Source organism: Pyxicephalus adspersus, chromosome 9 (assembly GCF_032062135.1).
Source record: "Pyxicephalus adspersus chromosome 9, UCB_Pads_2.0, whole genome shotgun sequence".
Lineage (NCBI taxonomy): Eukaryota > Metazoa > Chordata > Amphibia > Anura > Pyxicephalidae > Pyxicephalus > Pyxicephalus adspersus.
Window position 1 is genome coordinate 20,573,246 of NC_092866.1, and position 21,255 is coordinate 20,594,500.

General features: G+C 38.5%; 1 protein-coding gene across 2 annotated transcripts in view; it reads left to right on the forward strand.

Annotated features, from left to right (window-relative positions):
* Positions 1–1,012: 1,012 nt before the first annotated feature.
* NECAB2 (N-terminal EF-hand calcium binding protein 2) overlaps positions 1,013–21,255 on the forward strand; it is a 128,903-nt gene continuing 108,660 nt past the window's right edge. For both annotated transcript variants that reach the window (XM_072422885.1, XM_072422886.1), the window contains exon 1: positions 1,013–1,258. In XM_072422885.1, coding sequence (XP_072278986.1) covers positions 1,043–1,258 — 216 coding nt within the window. In that variant the 5' untranslated portion in view covers positions 1,013–1,042. The remainder of the gene's footprint in view (positions 1,259–21,255) is intronic.

Below are 21,255 nucleotides of genomic sequence, written 5' to 3' on the forward strand. Positions count from 1 at the left end.
GCTAGGCCGTCTCTGACCTAAAGGCTGGAGTTTGCCGACCTCTGGCCTAGACGATCGAGAATAAATGGGAGGGCAGAGCCCCAGAATACCTACGTCACGCATCCCCGGAGGCTCTTGGCTTGTGCGGAAGGAACCCTTTCATCAAAAAGGAAAAAATTCCCAATCTCACGCATTCACAGTGAGATCAGCAAGTTTTTTTTACCTATCTAAGCTACCCGATCTCGTGCCTGTGTCAGTGACGTAGGAAGAAGAACCCGGAAAAAAAAGAAAATGGTGGCGCCTAGGGTGCCAGCTTAAAGACAGACACCGGGACGACGCAAGACTCGATAGAAGAAACTTTCCGATAGATCTACTGCTCTGCGGGTTTGAAGGTGTTTTTTGTTTTGGGGATTTTTGGGTTTACTTCCTCCCTAAACTAAGACTACAGAGTAATTAGTATTTATCATAGGGTGGGGGTTTGGGTGGTATAACAGAGTATCTAGGCAGAGCTGTTGTCAGTCTATAGCAGGGTTGGCAGCTAAGGGCATTTATTGTATATTATTGGACTGCAAAGTGTTTAAATGAATACATATAAATGCACTGCAGAATTATAGTTTTTATTTTGCCCTGGCATACATTTATAGCTGCTATTACTCTCCTATAATTATACTAATACCAAGGCAGCTGAGAACATAAATACAGCTTGTGCTACAGGCAGACATGCACACACTGGCACCTCACACCTGTGCCCATTCTCCAGCCAAGTCCCCATAGCTGTACAGCCGCTTCCCTCACACAGCATACTTTCCTCCTCACCTCACCATCTGAGCCAAATGCGCGCTCCCGCCTAGAAGCTCGCTCTCCCGGGACCTGCACGGGCGGGGCTTGAATAATTAAAGGCGTGGCTAACCACACGGCACCTGCTAAACACATAACTTCCCACAGCGGCTACAAAGCAGTTGGGCAGCGTTGGTGCAGGGGACGTGGCGAGGGCGTGGTTAGCAGCTGATGGGGCGTGCTTGTATGCAGGGGGCGTGCTGCGCTCCCCCTCCCAGCCTCAGACATGTGTGAGCAGGCAGCCCGGTACTGTAGGACCAGCGTCCACAAGCTCCTGCAGCAGCCGCACTCTCAGAGCCGGGCACTGGACGGACTGCTCCGCTGGATCGTCACCAAGATGAGCGACAAGAGTGAACGAGAGCTGCGGGGAGGAGAGGCGGTCACAGGGGTGCAGGACATGCCCAACCCGGGCACCAGGAGGGGAATCTCTGTCATAATGGATGTGAGTAAGAGAGAGCTCACCTGCTTTGGCTGCACTGGGGATGCATGGAGTTTATTGCCACTGCATGTGTCACGTGATCATCCAAAATTGTGTATAAGTGTTACTTCTAAGATGAGTGGCATCAAACTTAGGGATCACAATCCTGTTCACTAATATGCTACTCTGATCTTCATCTGCTGTTATTATTCCCTTTTAATGCTAATAGATGATTTTAGTATTAGGTGATGATTGCCATTGTATCTCTCTATGACCATCTACCTACTGTGATCTATGAAAAGGGCAATCTCTACCACTTTCTACCATTAATTTCTCTTTTATAAATGTCCGCTGCCTAAAGCATCACTTTCCCCTTTTCTTCATCCTTTGCTGCATCTCTGATCCCCTTTGGCCTCTTTGCAGCCATTTCCCCTATTGTTGGCTGCCTGGCATTTTTATGAGTTCACAATTGTGACAACACTGAATTATGCCAGCTGTATGTGTCAGAATAAATGTATTTATAAAACAGGAATTTCACATTGCACTCAAAAACAAACAATTACTGCCATTGAAACACATGGACATGGAAGATTCACACAAGGGAATGTCAGATTCTCTTTTTTAAATAAAGTTGCTAAATCAAAGGCTGGCATGGCTGTAACTGGGGGCATGAACAATGTGATACCCGGGGATCCTTGTTGCAGTATTGTTTTAGGGAAAGCTGCAGAATAAAAGTACTGAATGGCTTTATAAATGATAATATTATAATAAAGGTGATATAGGATTTTATTATAACTATTATAGAATGTCTGGTTGCAGCTGAAGGAGTGAGACTCTCTAGCAGGGATGCTAAGAAAGTCATTGTGTGTAAGACAGCTTTGGGTGAATGGGCTATATATATAAAATATGTAATGATTTACTTCTATAGGGCTCTGATTATAAAACAGGTAATCAGACATTGCATTGGGAACCTTCCAGGTCCATGTGCTTTAATGATAGTAACTGATTCCCACCAGGGAATGTTTGAGGGAATGTCAGATCCCCTGTTTTATTAATTATTTTATTATTCATTCAGGGGTCAATTATAATGCACAGAATCTGACATTCACCAAAAGATTTCATTACTGTCATTGACCTGAATGATTCTCCATTGTGGAATATTTCAGTGAATGCTAGATTCACTGCTTTAAAAATAGACTGCTAGGTTTCATCATGAAATGAAGATATTATTATTATTATTATTATTATTAATAATAATAAGCAGGATTTATATAGTGCCAACGATAGGTAAAACAGTGGCAAGTTTCAGGGAAGATCCCAATCCTGCCATTGCACTCACCAGCAGATGATGGGAATATCTAACATCTGCTGCAGACACATCGTCCGATCTCTCGGATTCACTCGCATTTAAAGCTCCCATAATGAAGTATGAATTTCTAGGATCTTCATTCGATTCTCATTGCTCGGATCTGATTGGTCGATCACTGACAATAAAGGGTTCCCTAGGATGATGTTAGCAGATTATTGGCTGAGTGTATTATTAATAATGGATCCCCTCGCTTATAATTTGTATATTTTCTCACCAGCAGTGCAGGGCAACTAAATATAGACTGTCAGAGCGGTGACTCCGCTTTATATTTGTCATATAGCTTGATAATCGTGTCACCATGGAAATTGAGAGTTCATTTTTTTTTCACATGGAAAAAGGAAGGTTAGAGATGTCTCATCACACAAATCCCAGCGATCTGATTGGTAGGATAGAGGAGCCAATGTAAAATTTAGTTTAGGTGAATGGGAGCTTTAGTTCTCCAGTCTAAGGGAATTATAACAAGCAGAGGAAAGTTCAGGGATCAATTCATAAAACCAACACACCAGGATAAGGATACCTATAAATAGAAATGACAGATTATATTCAGTGGCAGCCAATGAGATTTACCGATCACAGTCACATGACTGAAATAAAGATACTTATTTAATGGTAAAGCTTTGTGAATTGATCCCAATGTTCAATAGGTTGATGCTCCTGAAGGTGAGCATTGTTCATTCACTGATCTTCTGCTTGTAATAAGAGTTCATGTAAAGCAATGCGGTTGCAGACTTTATAAAAATTCGACATAAAAAGGAAGGCGAGCACCCAAAGTCTAGATTGACTGGTGAATTAAGGGTAAATTTAAATAAATGAAATAGCTTTTGTTCTTATGGAACCCCTGCTATAATTACTATATCTACAATTTACAGTATTTTCACTTGATGGTTAGTAGGAAGAATGACACGCTTACAGATAACAAAAAAAATCATTGATGTATGGTAAACCGACGTGAGAGGCACAAACTGCCGATTGCTTAAAGAACCCCTTGTAACGTCTGAAGGAACCCTGGTTAAAAATGCTGCTCTAGTAGGTTTTTGCTTGCGATGCTTTAAATTTCAAATGGCTAAGCCAAATGTATTGGGAGAATTCTGGATGCCTGGCTGTCTCTGGCCTGGAACAGAAATGTAGTGAAATCAGAATACCTCATCTGCATACTTAGCTCAGAAATTAAATGAATCCGCCTGACCGGTAACAAGCATTATCAGAGGATGGTCAGCAATGGTAGCCTCCATATTTTCCTAAAAACAGGTTTCTTTAATTATGAACTCATGTAGGGTGACTTTATCCCCATATTTCCTGGACACTGGGGCATCCTGTAGGGTAACATCTGCTTTTGAATCTGCATGCTTTTAATATACAAAACCAATAAAAGTTATTGAAACTGAATCTGCATGCTTTGTTAAAATAAGTATAAATTAAAGAGACCCTGCCATTCTCTTAAAAAAATCAAAATGGAAATCCTTTGCAATAGTGAAAGAATTTTATTGACCATTGGTGGCCCCATGTCTGCTTCTGGCTCCTCCGCTCCAGGCTTCAGCTTCTGTCAGTCTGTACAGCATTTATTGTCCCTGGAAGATTCCTGTTTCCCCCAGTACACCACGTCTGATCATTTCAAGACTCAACAATGATTACTACGGCTAGAGTGTTTCTAAGCAGTTCCAACTCGAATCTACATAGGCAGCCAGGGGTAACAAGCCACCCCTGCACACTGCACTGAGCATCCAAAAAACCAAGACATCAATGCTGCTTGTCAAATAAAGGAAAATGAACAGACCCACTTGGTCCAGTATTAGCAATTTTTTTACAAGTAGTTTTAAACAGTAAAAGAGATATAGCCTTTAATCGCTTCTGAAGTGGTGACTTGGTGCTGGATGGGCTCGTAGAAGAAGTCAAATTTGCAATTTTTATTAAGAACATTATATTATGTCCAATCTTTGGAGTCCCTGTAGGGTCCAAGTCACCAAATTGCCCAGCAGTACAATCATGCACTGATTAAGAAAGTAGCAGCAAGCAATTATAGGTCCTCATCCCTGAGGGAAACATGGGCCATTTAAAACCGTAAAACCCAACCATCTAATGTCCACCAGACTTCACCGGTGGTTTTACTGTAGTCAATGGAATTGCTTTTAAAGCAAATCAACCCCTTGAAGTGGTGAAAAGTTTCAGGAGAAAGCTTTTCAACCACGATAGCTGTAAAAGGCTTAAAATCAATGTCAAATTTTATCCTTGATTGTTCTCATAGAAATCATTTCGGCATAAGCAGTGATGATAGGGGGGTAATGACTCCAATCATGTCATTGAAGTAGTATTAAAACCTCGTTTCAATATCTAATAAAATAAAAAATAGGGGAACACTGAAATCGCATATCAGATCTTGATGACCAAAATATTTAGGTTAAAATCTTTATTGATATATATTGTGTAATTTAATAAGAAAAAACTAAACAAATGTGAGTCAATGGAAACCAAACTCATTACCCACTGAGGGCTGGATTAAAAATGACACTAAAATCAGTAAAATAAAAGTATCAGTAAAAAGTAAAAAAAACTGTAATCACAGAATAATTAAACTTGTGTAAATTAAATCACAGATACTTTATAATGTGGCTCAGTATCATGTATGGCCACCACTTGCCTGTGTGCACTCCCAACAACATCTAAGCATTATGAGATGGCAGATGGTGCTCCGTGGGATCTCCACATCAACCTCAATGAGGGCTTGATGGAACTCTTGGACAGGCTGTGACTCTACTGTGACAGAGTCGGAGGCCCTGTTACATAATAATACATACACAATACTGTAATGGGGGCCATAGGGGCCAGGTAATGGAATCATTGTCTTCGTCATCTAGAAACTTCTTCACACTTCAGCCACATGATATCGAGCATTGTTCTGCATTAGAGGTCCTACTCACCAGTGTAATGTCTGACAGTGAGTCTGAGGATTTCATCCCGGTACATGGAGATCTGTGGATGCCATACTGGATGATATTGCAGGCAGTATAATGTCTGTGAAGTTTCTCATTTCTCCAGGTCATTGCATACCTAACTGTTAATCACATTAATTTGGACCTGTTTTTGTAGCTTTTCATACTGCTTTGTCCATTTACAGTCATATACCAGCTCTCCTTGTATACAAACCCTTTTGTTGATCTCCTTGAGACTTTACTTTGGAGACACAGCAAATGTTTTTGTGACAGTAAGGATGTGCCAACTTAAATGATCTAGACTACCAGAGGCGGGCTGCGGGTACTGCCTGTACAGTACTACTAGTGGCAAGGGCACTAGCAAAGTGCAAGACTGATGAAAGGTTTATCAGAAAGAATAAGCACTAGGCTTGCTGATGCCCCTCCTGTCCACCTGGTATTGCTTCCATTTGAACCAAAGCAGAAAAAATTGATTCACAATCACTTACTGTTCCTAACTGGACAGATTTATATCTCAGATGTTTAAAAGACTTGTTGTGTTCCTCCAAATTTTTGAGTAATATATTGAGTATGTTGCATTTCCTAATAAATAATATCATCTTTAACCTGGTTTTAGCCACAGTCTCTGGCTTCCACTTCTATTTATCCAAGCTTTTGGGACCCAAAACAAAAGCCATGTAGTTTAGTTATCAGGAACTACATATCTCATCATTCTCTGCACCATACAGTAAAGTGCATACACTTTGGAATCTTCTTCAAGAGCCACCATCAGTGGCCACCATTATCATCCACCACCATCATTCTGCCCTGGGGCAGAACAGGGGCTTTTGGTTATAATGCAGAGGGAGGCATTTTTACATCAGGTTGTGAATCGGAGCTGGGAATGATTATGTACAGGTGGCTACAGCAGAGCCTCATAGCACCCCATAAAGCAATGTAGCCACCCGCAGACAGGAAAATGGAGACAGGAGGAGAAAAAACTGCAGACAAGGTAAGTGCTAAGGTTAGCAGCTCTATTAGAATGTTTCGGGTTTAATTACATTTTAGCTGCTAATAAGCTGACCTTGATTATCTTGTGATCAGGTCCTTTATTGTTAAATATTTATCATAGGATTTCAAGCATCCTTAGGTTATTGATAGAATTACATTTTAGCTTAGAGAGTTTAAAATCAGTGAGCAAAATATCCTTTTTTGTATTATAACGGGTCATTGTATAACATAAGAATGCCTTTCATTGCAACACAGTAACTTCTTTTTTGTTACCTGGGATGTCACTGTACATTCAAGACAAATTAGATTTCAGTGTCTTTGTGAAGGAGATATTAATGATCTACTTACCTGTCACCATATTCAGTTGTGGCAAATTACTTTGTCACATTATGCACTGATCTGAAGAGAGATAGTCGTACGTGGAATTTGAACACGACATCCCCTCTGGGTAAGTGTCGTGGAAGTCTCATCATGAGACAACATTCTAAAATATTAAGGGTGTTATAATTTTAACTCTTGTTTTTCCAGTCCTGCCAGCATGAGTTATCTATCATGCAGACGTCTAAATGTGAGATCAGTTAAGTTTTCAAATTCTCAAAGTATTTAGACATGTTGACATTGTCAGGACAAACTAATGAAAGTTCATACCGAGCATTAGAATAGGGAAGAAAGTGACTTGAATGTGAAATGGTTGTTGGTACCAGTTGGTCTGGTCTGAATATTTCAGAATTAGTTGCTCTACTGTGTTTTTTCAAACAACCATTTCTATGGTTTACAGAAAATGGTTAAAAAATGGGAAAATATCAGAGAGCGGCAGTGAAAACGCCTTGTGGTTGTCAGAAAATTCCATGTCCACTAGAATTTGACAGCTATGAACCCAATGTGCCTAAAGCAAAATTATTCCAAGTTCATATGCAAGAGGGATTCGCCATCATCTGATCTGCCATCCTGAACACAGCTCACTATTCACAAGTCCCTGACAAGGAATTCAGTATTATAACGTTCACTTTGAGTATTGCCCAAAAACAACTGTTTTTTTCATTGAATACTGGCCAGAGTTAATGTGCGGAGATTAAAACCAAATAGTTGATAAATCTTTCAAATCAAGCATGTAATTTTGCTTTTAACATTGACCTTTCTGGGAATGTAAGAAATAAAAAAGAAATTACATTTTTTTAAATAAAGTTTTTGTATAGGCAATTTTTGTTTTCTTTTAGTTAAAGTAGGTAAAGGGTAAAACAAGAAAAATTTTACAAAGAAAATTCCAATTTACTAGCTATCCTGGAGAAGCAACAGGAAGAGGAATCTCTACAAAGTAAAGAAAATTCCTGCTTTATACAAGTGTGCCAGTTGGAAAATTTCCCCTATGGTCCATCACTTTAGGTCCCGGTGACAGTGGTCAGAGAGAAGAAGCTATTGAAACCTGATGGGGTTCCAACCATTAACCATCACCTTAAAGTGGAAGTAAACTGATCCTGTCCCGCATTGTTCCATGATCCTCCTTCGTCCCGGTGCTCCATCTTCTTTCGTCTTCTTCCTACATCATCCCGATCTGGTGCGAGTTTGGGTGACATAGATGGGGGAAAAAAGAGAGTGCTGATCTTACTGGGCATGCATGAGATTGGCATTTTTTATCCAATTGAAGAAAAAGCTCCTTATGCGCATGCACAATATCAGGCATGCGCAATAGCGGCAGCCAGAAGCCTCCTAGGATCCATGACTTATGTATCCGGGGAGGCTCTGATCAAGACAGAAAAGGGAGGGGTTTTACACTTTTTTTTATTAAACCCTTTTCCCCCCCCCAAAAAAGAAGGTAATTTTTTCAAGTGTTACCTACTCTTTTATGTAAGGTAAAAATTTTAGGTCCGCTTTAAAAAAGCCAGATCCTTTTTTTGTGTAAATCGTTAGGAATTGAGCTTCCTGGTAAAGTGTCAGCTAGTATAGGGTTAGCATTCTGCCGGCTGTTGAACAAAATTAAACATGCCCTTTAGAAGCACAATAAATGAATATGTGAGGAGCTTAGGAGATCTTCAGGGAATAAAATAAGTAATACATTGTGTTATCAAAGCACATTTATATCTGATTCTCATGATCAAATGTGTTGGCATAATTGCGATGAAAGATGAAATTATTTTTTTAAGTAAACTAGTTTACTGCGAAAATCGGTGTGAACATACAAAAATTATGTGGGTAGAGATAATTACTTGGGTGAGTAGATCCAAAGATAAGTCCACCAATGTTATTTGCATATCTCAACCTTTGTTGTAAAGAAATTAGTTTGGCTCCTCTTCGAGAATCCAATAGCAGACTGGTGCAGCCAATCAAAAAGACTAATAAGATAGTCTGGAAGGGCTGAAGCACAATGTTTTGGGCAGCATTATAGCAACTATGTTGCTAAAATGAAACTGGTAAATGAAAGTTATTCCTGTTAAGAAAATAGCACATTCCTACGCAATACCTTTGCTTTCTAATTCTAAAGTTGGTCCTCTGAATGATCCCTACGTCACTGCTGTGTGCCGTATTAATAGGAGAAATCATTGAGTGTGAAAAGAGATCAGAAATCTGATACTGCTTGAAGTTTTGTTTTTTAAAGAGACCTTGGGCCACAATAAGTATCGAAGTTGGCATATGAAGTGTGGCTCCTTCTCAGTTTATATTTCAAACCTTGGAGGAAGTAAACTTTTTTAAACTCTTTAAGAAGACTTGGGTCTGGTCAAGCCTTATACTATATTCATAAAACGATTAATTCTAGTGATCAGTGACCTCATCATTTTCAGATTTTTCAGTATAAAAGCAATGTTGTATTCAGACTAAAGGTGCGTACACACTTCCAATTTTTATCGTTCCAATCGAACGACGAACGATCGATTGGGCAAAAAATTGTTCGTAAAAAAGTAACCAACGACGCCGACGAACGAGGAAAGTCGCTGGAAACGAACGACCGGACCGACGGATCGGATTGGACGACGATCGTTGAACATCGTTCGTGTGTACGGTCGTTCGTTGATCGTCCATGTTGAGAGCATGCGTGATGAACGAACGTCCGTTCACTTTCCTGTCGTGCACATAGTTCCTCTATCGCTCAAACGATCGTATCTATTGTGTGTACAATATCTACGAACGATCGTGTCGTTAACTCTATGTGCAGGATCGGTGCTATACGATCGTTCATATATATCGTGCATGAACGTTCGTCGTTCGTTTTCCAACGATAATAATTGGAAGTGTGTACGTAGCTTTAAGCTACAAACTTGAAAACTTATTATCCTAAAAGCTTAGAAGGGTTAAAAATAAAAAAGGATTTCTATTTAGTGTTTAGGCTATGCATACAGAAATGATAATTGGGTATATTGTGCTACACAGAGAAAATGCAAATGAATGCATAGGACATAGTGAAAGAGGAAGTATTCATTAAAGTTCACATATGGTAAGTCATTTTTCTTCTGGTTGGGGAGATATGCCTGTATTGTCTGTTCTCAAAACAACTCAAAGTATGAAAATAATTCCGAAGGGGGAAATTCTCCTCTTCTGTAGTTACTCAAGTCAGTGTAATAGGCATCTAAATAAGACAATGCTCCTCTGTTTTATATAAATGAATAAAAAGTTTTGACATTTTAATAAAAGAACGACCAAAGTACTGAGCTTTCTAGAAGTTAGACAAGTAGAAAGTACTAAACTAGCAGAGCTACCTAACTAGTATGTTAGCATTCATACACTAGATAAAGTAACATATTTTAGCTAAGTCTGTCCATGTGTGAAAAAAAGTTGCGTTACAATACCATGTTAGTTGTTTCCATTGAACAGACAAAAATAATGCCAAATGATTCTTTGTACAGCTTTCTGAAAAAGTGCCAGGGATTTCAATAAAGGCATTAAAGCAGCTGATTTCTGAGCAGTGGATTTCTGCAGCATCTCGGTCTTCTGTACAACACGGTTTTTCCATCTCATTCTCTATATGTCAGATTTGCTTTAACCATAGGTCAGCTGTTCCCTAAACATGCATTTTAGGTGTGTGGGTTTTTAATGGAAACTGGCCTGAGATGAAAGCAACTCCGCAAAGACAGCCGGTAAATGCAATGAGAAATGGCTTTGCTCTACTAAATTGTCAGACTCCTAATGTGAGAGATTACAGTATATCCATAATGCCGGCTGCTTAGAGCAAATATGTAAAAACCACAGCAAAGAATTAAAAGTTAAAGTGGAACTCTAATCACTTATTTTCTCTATGTTACTTCAGTGAGCCCAGTGAAGCGTTACAATAAACATGGTTCACTCCTAGAGGAAGACTTCTTGGATTGGGAAGAGTACGTCAGCTTTCTGTTTGCACTGTTTATAAAAGCTGGTCTGGTCATCTAACTCCGATGTCTTGCTTCACTAACTAGTGCAATCAATTATTTGCACATGGACCTTCTGATTTCTAACGAACAAAATGCCTCTATTGGTGGCCAACTGTTTAAACAACTGTGACCCTTTATGCACAGTGATACCTAATCTGTTTGTTACTTAGCAGGTCGCTTGATGACCAGCCTAACTGCAGCTCAGGACTTTATACTGAAAGCATATTTGTAACTAGTTGTGCTCAAAGAATGTATACCAGGACCCCTAGAGCTATATTTTATCCTTTTATATTATGTACTGCTTTCCATTAAGTCTTACCAGCGGAATGTATCTATAGGCATTACCTTTCCTAGAGAGACAGCAGCATTGTTACTTGTTCTTGCACGTTAGACTTTAAGCAGCTTTGCCAACCCACCGTGCTGTAGCATATTCTGCCATTTTCACAGTAATACAATTGTGATTTCAGCTGCTTTTAGAGTGCAAACACATCCAGATACAATTCATACAACAAGCCTACAGGATGTGCACTGTGCAGAGAGAAAAGGTGAGGGCATATAGGGGAAAATTGTATTTTTGTAACAAAAAAGAATGTAACCCTGTTTTATTTACAATGATCAACAAAACAAATATATATTTTTTGAGCGTTTAGTTCTACTTTTCTAAGTATAAAATGAAGGTTTATACACTATGGGCCTGATTTATTAAAGCTCTCCAGGGCTGGAGAGGATACACGTTCATCAGTGAACCTGGGTGATTCAGCGAACTTGGAATGGATCTGGTCCAGGATTGAAAACATTTGTTACAAATAGCAAATTACTTTTAAGTCATCCATTCCAGGTTTGCTTCACTGATGCAAGTATATCATCCAGCCTTGGAGAGCTTTAATAAATTAGCCCCGTGATGTTGACAGCTTTAGCTATCAAAGGATTCATACTTAGGTTTATCCAGACAACATAGATCACTTACCTCAATTTTCTTTACTGCAGTTGGGTGATACAGGCTTAGTCTCCTGTCTTGAGGTTATTAGATGAGTGGAACACACTAATGAGCATGTTTTATCAGGATCAATTCACAAAATGTACTAACCATTATAATGATTATTTTTTCAGCTACCAGGATAAGGAAGTTATTTTCAGCAAAGACCAATTAGTTTTAAGATTTTAGTCGGATGGATGAAAATACATTTTCTTGTTGAATTGAGGCTGTATAATTACCTGGTAACTGATAGGACTATCCAAATCAATGGAGTGCTGATCATTATTGGTGCGCACTGCTTTACAGAGAATAATAGGAGATTGATAGCAAGGCAAATTCCAGTACTTAGGGTTGTTATGTAAATCTTCCAGGATATCGTCTTTAAAGTGGTCCTTTCATAATTTGCAATTATAAATTGTGGTCAGGCAGGATTTTGTATTGCAGAAGCTACTATGATACCGGGGTATGCTGGATATCTGAATAAACTTGACAGTTGAGTTAAATTGGTCAGTTATGTCCTCCCAATCAAGATGGCGGAAGATTAGGAACCCAGAAAAAAAGGTTGAAAGATGGAACAAGGATAGGTGAGTAATTAAACATTGTGATCAGACCGATAAGGTTATTTTATTGCAGAAGAGACATTGACTATCCCTTGTGCAGTAAAAGACCTGCCTGGTCACAATTTTTTAGGGAGAAGATTTTGTTCCGCTTTTTTTAAAGAGGTGTAAACTTATTAACAATAGCTGGGCTGAATTTTACCACAGTATATCTAGTGGTAAATCTGGATATATCTATAAATGTAGTATATGAAAGCTGCTAAATCAAATCCTATTAAATTAGACTTCATTTTCAAATGGTGGCAATATGTTAACTAGAAATAGCCAAAGTTTAATCATGGTTTCAAGGAGTGCTCTCGTAATTTATCTTGTATACACATAATTCAGTCAGATAAGGACATGAGAACAGCAGAGAAGAATGTAGATGTTGATGCAAACCTTTAGTGGGTATAAAATATAAAAAAGCTGAATTAATAAACACAAAAATTTTGGGCTGCCATCAATGACTTGAGTTTTAAAGGTGCAGGTTTTGTGGGTGCTACCCACAAACTACCTTTAGACTTTGTACACATAGGGTTTAGCTGGTATAAGAACAGTGTGTACAGAGATGGTGTAGATTGGTCAGCATTTAATTCCCACCCACGAGGATCCTGCATGCCAGATACTCTACCCGAAGTGCAGGCATAGGCAAACTATGGCCCGCGGGCCGTATGCGGCCCAATGGGGATGTTTCTCTGCCCTTTGGGTGTTCCCTGGCTGGTGCCACCATGAGCAGAGTCCGGAGAGGGACCCTGCCGAGGGATGCAGTGACACAACCCTGCCCACTCTCCCATCCCTGGCTCAGATGTGAGAGTGGGCCGGGTTATTCCATCATGACGTCACGTTCAGGGGCGTCATGATGGCATAACCCCACTCACTCTACCATCGAACCGACGACTCTGGCAATTTTGTTTTTCAGATTGTGGCCCCTGACTAAAAAAGTTTGCCCACCCCTGCCTAGTGTATGGCAGTTAACCACTGTTACAAATGTTACAACCATTTTGCTACTATTAAATTGGGCCAACACAGATATAAATGTGATTGCTGGCTGTCAATTCCACAGGATTTCTTTAATTTTCTCAAGAAATGCTAAAGCGTATTGAACCTAAAAGCCTACTAACAGATTGTTGATAGTGACCGCATACATACCCATAAATATCTGTGTTTAACATCTTCAAACTTCAAGTCTTAAGCAAGGATGCAAAGGTTGATCAGTCACCACTCCATGTTTGTTCAGAATGTGTATTTGGTGGCTTTTTTAGTGGATAGTTGATGGGCACATTTCTGGCACATGGCCACAGTTATGTGCAGTTGTGAATCAGTACCTTACGACTGTCTATGTGAATAACTCCTAAATCAAACCTGCAGCAAAATCAACATTGGCCATAGCTTAGCACTGTTTAGACTGTTAAGTGTTATGAATCAGATTTGTGAATGGCTATTATTGATTTAAAGGTTGCAAAAAATATTATCATCTGATAATTATATACAGTTATCGCACATCTTCAACCAAAAATAATAATTTTGGATAAAGTGGGGGAGGTTAGGAGCCTGAATGCTTTTTATTTCTGTCTTACACCGCGCTTTGGAGATTTCTTATTAACCAAGACATAGCTATTACCTTGCCCCTTTGAAAAGCATCCATAATACCTCATCTTAAATGCACAGTTCAGTTTTGGCTGTCATTTCACAGAAACAGTGTTATAAAACCGAAAAGTGTACAGAGAGGGGCAACTAAATTAATGTGATACAGAATAAGGAAGATTAAGCTTTATGAATTAATGGTGACAGTGGTGGCAGTGCAATAGATTGTCCCTTGTCACTTCCACTTTTTGTTCCACCTGAAGCTAAATTAGCACATTTTTAAATGGGCACACATTTCCAAGTGTAAAATTAGAAAAAGGAATTATAAATGAAATGCTATCGTTACAAGTGTCAGTCATACGCAATTATGAGATTGCAGTATTTATTGCAATAGTGAACCTTTTGTACTTACAGACCTTTATGTCCATCTCAGTTATGAAAATGGAGAAATGCTTTAAAAAAGGACTATATTTCCAGTACAAGCTAGCCACAGAAAACCGCAGGAAAGCTTTAGGGAAAGTGCATCATCCTATGATTGTCCAGGGTCTCACATCTCCCATCACCCCGTCATTTTTACTATTCGGTGATGTTATCATCAGTATGTTCTCCTGAGTCTTTGCTGTAAAAGAACATCAGTCAAACTTCAAATTACTCCATATCGGTAACATATTGAATTACGTCTTTGTTTATTTTAAATTTACAGTGTTTGTCAGTACGCATGCTAGCAAAAATAATACTGCTTATGTCTCTATATAGTAAAAAAACTGATTCTCTAGTTTTATCTTTTGAAACAGATAGTTTCTTTAAAAATCTTTCTTGCTTCAGATTTCCTTGCTGCTATTTTTTTCAAACTGAGTTATCTTGCATAACTGTTGGAAACAGATAAAAAGAACACCGACATAGTATGATATATCGGCATAACAGATCTTTTAATATTATAAAATATTATAGTTCTAACAAACACATTGTAGACATCTCAAATCAGAAAAAAGAATGTCAACTTAGTGCACAATGATGCCGATGTATCTGTCCAGGTCACTTGATACTTGCACCAGCATTGCCACCGGAACTGGACACCATCGGATATACGTCATACAGACCCCCTTCATCAGATGAAAGATACATAGGTGTCACTGTAAACTAAGTTGTGTCCATTGTTTACAATTTAACAATTGTGAACTGGTGGATCGTTCTATAAACCTACCCTGTCCTTTTTGAAAGCTTTACCCATACTGTGTCTTCCCAGGTTTACCATCAATTTTTCACTGTAATACTAAATATCTTGCACTGGTATCTTACTTGCACATCTTAATTCCTGGATAGTTTAATAAAAATATCATAAATCACTCCCTATTATCAGGATACATTATTTTAATAATTTAAAATACCATAGGTACACTTCAGGATTCCTATCTGAGAGATTGCAGGGCTTGGCAGATGCATCATCACTGAATCACTCTCCGGAAGTGCTACCCTTGAAGGACTATAGCAATTACAATGGAGTGTCTCCCGGCTTTGGTGTTTTAGTTCTCGTTATGCACTGATCTATATATACTGATGTGTTTTTTCAGGTATTCCACTTCAGTCTAGCAAAGAGTGATGTCTTGTTTTCCTTTTTTTCATTACCTTCGATATTGTATTGTCTACATTAGCTGATGTTTGTAATCTGGTGTGATAGGTGGACGTCTGCTCCCCTAGTTAAGATTATTTGGCTACATAGACTGCTTTGGAATTCCCTTACTACAGATGGCTTCTGGCAGGGGTTTGAATTTCCTCTGTCAAGTTCAAGGGATCGGAGTTACAAGCCTTACAATCGTCTCTGATGGTTTCTAATTCTCATCTTGTTTTCACTTGGAGTTTTAAATTTTAGTTTTGGAGGCCTCTACTTCCCCCTTGCTATTTTTTGGCAGGTCTAAAGCCCAAGAGGGTCAGAAATGTATTCACAGGAACAGCATGTGAGCTCTGAACATGAATCAAGTGCACAAAAAGGGTATCAAGAGTGGGGATCCATAGAAGAGCCAAGCACTGAAACAAATTCAGTCATACAAAGGTGAACTAAAGACACATTGGACTAGGTCAAACCTGCATGTCCAAACTATAGACACAAAAAAATCTCTTAAACTTCTGAGCCCCCTATTATGTGTGATTTTATGGATTTTAGTTGCCTTTTGGAGGTATCTCTTGGAAGTGTGTTTATGTTTTTAACGTTCTATCTCTTGTGGAGAGCATTGTGCCAGCTTGGTACTGACCTCTGTCCCTTCTGTTGGTTTTCTTGTTTTAGGATTTGATTGAGTCTAGGCTCTTCACTCATCAGGTTTATTTGTCGGTGAATTAGTGAAAAATTTTCCTCACATCCTGTCTGGTAAAATCTAGACAATTTGACGTCTCTCAAATGACAGGTAAAACCTGATATAAGTTCTAATCTTCTAACTTTAGATTTCACCTTTACATACAGTTTAATACAGCTAGTCAGACACAAAATAAAACGACAACTTGCAGCTCCTGAATTCTAGGGGGAAGTCAATGTTCACAGGGGTGACTGCAATAGTTCTTTCTAATTAAAATGAAACTACCTCCATTAGTTAGGCATCAGAAGCTGTGACTTACACAACTGGAAATTTGTCAGAGACTGTCACTTGGCCTTGTGGGAGACTGTGTGTCTGCAGAAAGGAAATGTGTCTGCTGCAGAACATTTGAAGGGGCACAATGGGAAGGGAAAGATTACAGAGCATCAAAGTCTTTCTACTAAGCACCATAGAGACATAAAGGAAAAAAACATGGCTGGAGTTCTCCTTTAAAATAAAATTGGCCCAAATCATTATAATTTCTTTTAAATAATTCAGATTTACACTCTGACCGCAATCTACAATTTTGTTGTTGAATGTTGAGTTTGTACTGTATGCTGCAGTGCTTAACTTGCATTATTTTGCACTTGTGTTGCATTAATAAGCTGCCAACACACCGCAACAAACCAAAAGGAGGTTCTATTGCTGAGTTACTTTTGAAATTTGTACTAGAAACTTGGCTGCCAATAGCTTAAGTTTCATTTGAGTCACTTACAAGTATGTTCATGTCTATTCTCAATTGAACTCAAGCCCCGAAACGGCATGGTGTCACAGCTGACCACATACGCAACTCCATGTAACTGCTATATATATATGGCAAGGAAGGTTCGGCATTGTCCACCACTTTCACACTGCTTTTCTACAACAGGTCCTGTCACTTTTGGGCATATTCCAGACCCTATGATGACCTGCTTAACAGATCTGGAAATACAACAATAAAGGTGGCAACCATGTTGCACTTACAAAACCAGAAATGGGGAGGGTGGGCATCTCCCGAGAATCAAAAACAACCCTTGTCCTTATCGGGACCTACAGTTATAAAGCAAGGAACGGATTCAATAGAAGTTTACCAGTAAGGGATATTGGGAGTTTAAAAAAAAAAAAAAAATGTGCCCATTCTCCAGAAATACAAGCTATCCGGCAGAGTTTGTCTTATTAGTTAAAGGCAAACAGAGAGGTTTCTTTGGGGCCCATAGGAACAATTCCAGGTTTATGAATCTCGCTGGAAATTGAAGATGATATTGAAAAAACATTTGACTTCCAATCGTGGTGAGCTTTTGATAAGCTTTTTATTTTCTGTAAAAGTATAAAGCACTTAAAGTCCACAATGTTCTTTATTTACACCACTACACTAGGCAAGGCATTGGCTTTTTGGAATTCCCGTACAAATGCAGACCACAAACTCTAGCCACCTTGCTTAGTGTGATATAAATTGCTTCACCTGGCAGGTGGTATGATGAAGTGAAAGAAATGTGGGACCAAAACTAGATCTAGGTGCTAGATCACTCCCTGTTTTACCCCCCGTGTATATAAAGCCTTTCAGATGTTTAATTTAAAACTTGCAGATGGCATATTTTCTCTTGCCGTGTTTTTCTTCCAAGAGTTTTATTTTTAACTTTTTCATTGTCATGTCTAATTAGTTTGATTTAGTTTGACCTAAGCACCTTATTATTCATGTAATTGTTTTGATTATGAAGTTCTTTTTTTAGCACATTTTTTCCTCCCTTTTCTTTATTTTAATATATCCAACTTAAATTAGGTAATTTAAATTGGAACATTAAATAGTTATTAAATAAGATTGTATTAATGTTCTCTATTAATAAAGCAGAAAGCTGTTTTTCCAGTATTGAAATTGGAATACCTGTTGATCTTGCTATTAGTTGTGCCATTTGATTAACTCTTGAGCTCTCTGCAACTGTATTATCTATATTGTTCTCTGTTATCTATGAGGACCACAGAATTTCCGCCTTTATGTTAAGAAGAGGAAGAGGGGGAGGTTTCTGTTACCTAGTTTCCGATTTAAGGACATCTGACATATGGACGATTCCTGGAAAGGAACGGGGCTTCCCTCCGCGTTCTTATGCAGGACGGAGGCTTGATGGGGCGGTTCGCACGGCTTGCTGTTCTGCAACCTCTTGTAACTCTTTAATGACCATACAAACTCTGCAATTGTTACTTTTTGCATATCAAAGCACAGCTTGTTTAAGAAGTTAATGTTTAGGCTTCATAAAGATTTTTTTTTGCTTTGTGATTAACTTACAGTGAGGATTTTATACAGTAACTGACGCCACGCTGCCTAATAATATGTTGAGACAAACATCTGTCCTAATTGCATTTATTAAAATAATGTACCTGTTCCGACTTACATACAAATTCAACTTAAGAACGAACCTACAGTCCCTATCTCGTATGTAACCCGGGGACTACCTGTATAGTTTATCAGGGTAACACTGCTTCCCTATAGATATAGTATGGTGGGTGAGCTTTATCACTGTATCACAGAAAGTGGGGCAGAATCAGCAGGTAAAAAATAAAATTATTGCAGGATGGTCAGACGCAATACATTTTAAATAGATTTCCACTCACATACTGCAAATAGATTCCCTAGATAATACCAGTAAAAGGTCCAAATCTTTGTAATGTTATGGGAACTAATTGGCCCTTGGCAAATTAACTCAATGAATTTGTAAAGCTTGGTGGATAAACAAAGGGTTGTGCTTGCTATTGCCTGTTCAGCGGTAACATCAGCAATATTCATGAACAGGTAAATTCTGGGGCAGTAATGTCTATAAAATGTACGTCTATTACTTATGTTTTGTAAAAAGGTAAATTAAATGTCTTTAAAAATTATATTATAACTATCCGGCTAAGTATAAAGGAATACTATTTCTAAAGAAACATGGATCCTGTAAAAACAGACTTGGTTCCTAGGGTGGCAGTGGTCACTTATCATACAGTCAGGCTGCATATATAATAAAAAATGTAATACATGTAGCAAGAGTATGTTAAATGGAGCATTGTACAGGGTGGTCGGGGACTGCTGAAGACATGGGCCACTGCAGTGAGCATGTGGTGTGCCTCTCCAACATGTTCCCAGCACAGGATTTATTATCTGGACAAATAGCAAATAAGTATAAAATGCTAAAATAACAACAAGACTGACTACATAAAGTAATAGGTACCGTGAGGGTTCAGTGAAGCCTGTAATCCCTGTTTCACTTTTAATTACAACTTACCTGTTAATAGAAGACATCATATACTTACCTTTCTAGTGGTATGCTTAAAGTTGAACTAAATCTATTGCTGGGTGGTATCTGCCATAATTAGCAAGTATGCACAGCATACCATGTGCAACTGTCCTGCAGTGACAGAAATAAACTGGACCTTTACAGTTCCAATGCAGTTTTCAATTAAACAAACTTTAAATCATCATTGGTTCTGTTTGGCTATCTGTACTTTCGAGAGAGACTGTAAAATCTTTGGTTATGATTACACATTTATAAATTGATTTTTGTGTTCCTTTTTATTACTTGTATAAAATTTTAATTTTACAAATAAATATTTAATAAAGGACATTTCATTGACATAGATTACAGAGTTGTCTTGACTTTCCTATAAGGCAGCCCAGCAGAAATTCCTTCCTTTTGGACTGATACTGCACATAGATCTGTGTTATGGGTCTCAGGTTTTAGTAAAAGGTTAGGCTTTAGGACACATAGGGTTTAAAATAGGCAAAAATTGAAGTTGATCCTAACTTTTTAGCCTTTCTTTAACACAGCGTGTTAAGGTACACTCAATTTAAATTTGATCTACCTTCTAAAGAATTTTTTTTCATGTAAATTATTTTTTTGAGGTTTGTACATCACTGGCAGACAACAAAGACAACCTGGACACATACCTTTTCCCTATTGCAGGTATACAGCTTGGTTACCCCTTCTGCCCCAGCCAGCAATTGGACTAAAAAGTTAAGCAAAAGACTGTATATGTCTCCCCCTCCCCTTTTTTCTCTCCCAGTCCTTTGATTTGTAGATTGCAAGAAAATGATATCATGTTAATTATATATTTACATTTACTGCATTTTAAAATACATGTAATTTTTATTTAATGAATACATAGTTGAATTATTTGCTGTGTTATGTCTGCTTGGAGTTTTGACTTAAAAAAAAGTCTAAATCAAAATTTTCTGAATACAGAAGTGTAGCATTACCTTCATCAGGGATGGCCAAACTTAAAACTGAATTAGAACCGCTACTACAATTCCCTGCGTCAAGAAAACAGTCCAATGCGGGGCCACACATGGGCAGAGAGGCTGCTGGTCTATAGACGTGAGTGACGCCGGGAATTGTAGTGGCGCTATTTCAATGCAACGACGGGCCAGCTGCAATTCATATTTAGGATTCCTTTGGGGCCCAAAAAAAAAAAAAGGACAATGCGGGCCAGAGTTTGACACCCCTGGCCCACATGTTCTGTGGTAGAGCTAGACCTTTTCCACCAAATGAAGTCCCCACTATCCACCATGTCTTCACTTTAATCATTGAAATGAGGCTAAAGCACCTCTTTAGTAGTTTGGATACCTCTGATCAGTAAGAGAATGTAGTGAAAATGTGCTGTGAAAGTCTCATTGTCATCACAAACTTCAGAATAAATCATCATTAGCAGCTTTATATTGATTGATTTGCCTTTTTTATTTTACATCCAGATACCCCGTACTCTTTAAAATGTTAAAGCCCTAAAGAAGAGCTCCAGGTAAATGGGCAATAAGATGGTTTCAAGGAAAAGGTTGAACTAATTTTTGTTATACCATTGATTCAGCGCCAAACACTTTTGTACCAAGGGAGAAATCACAAATCACTTACTTCACTGTTGTGTGTTTAACTTGTCAGTGTCAATAACGTTG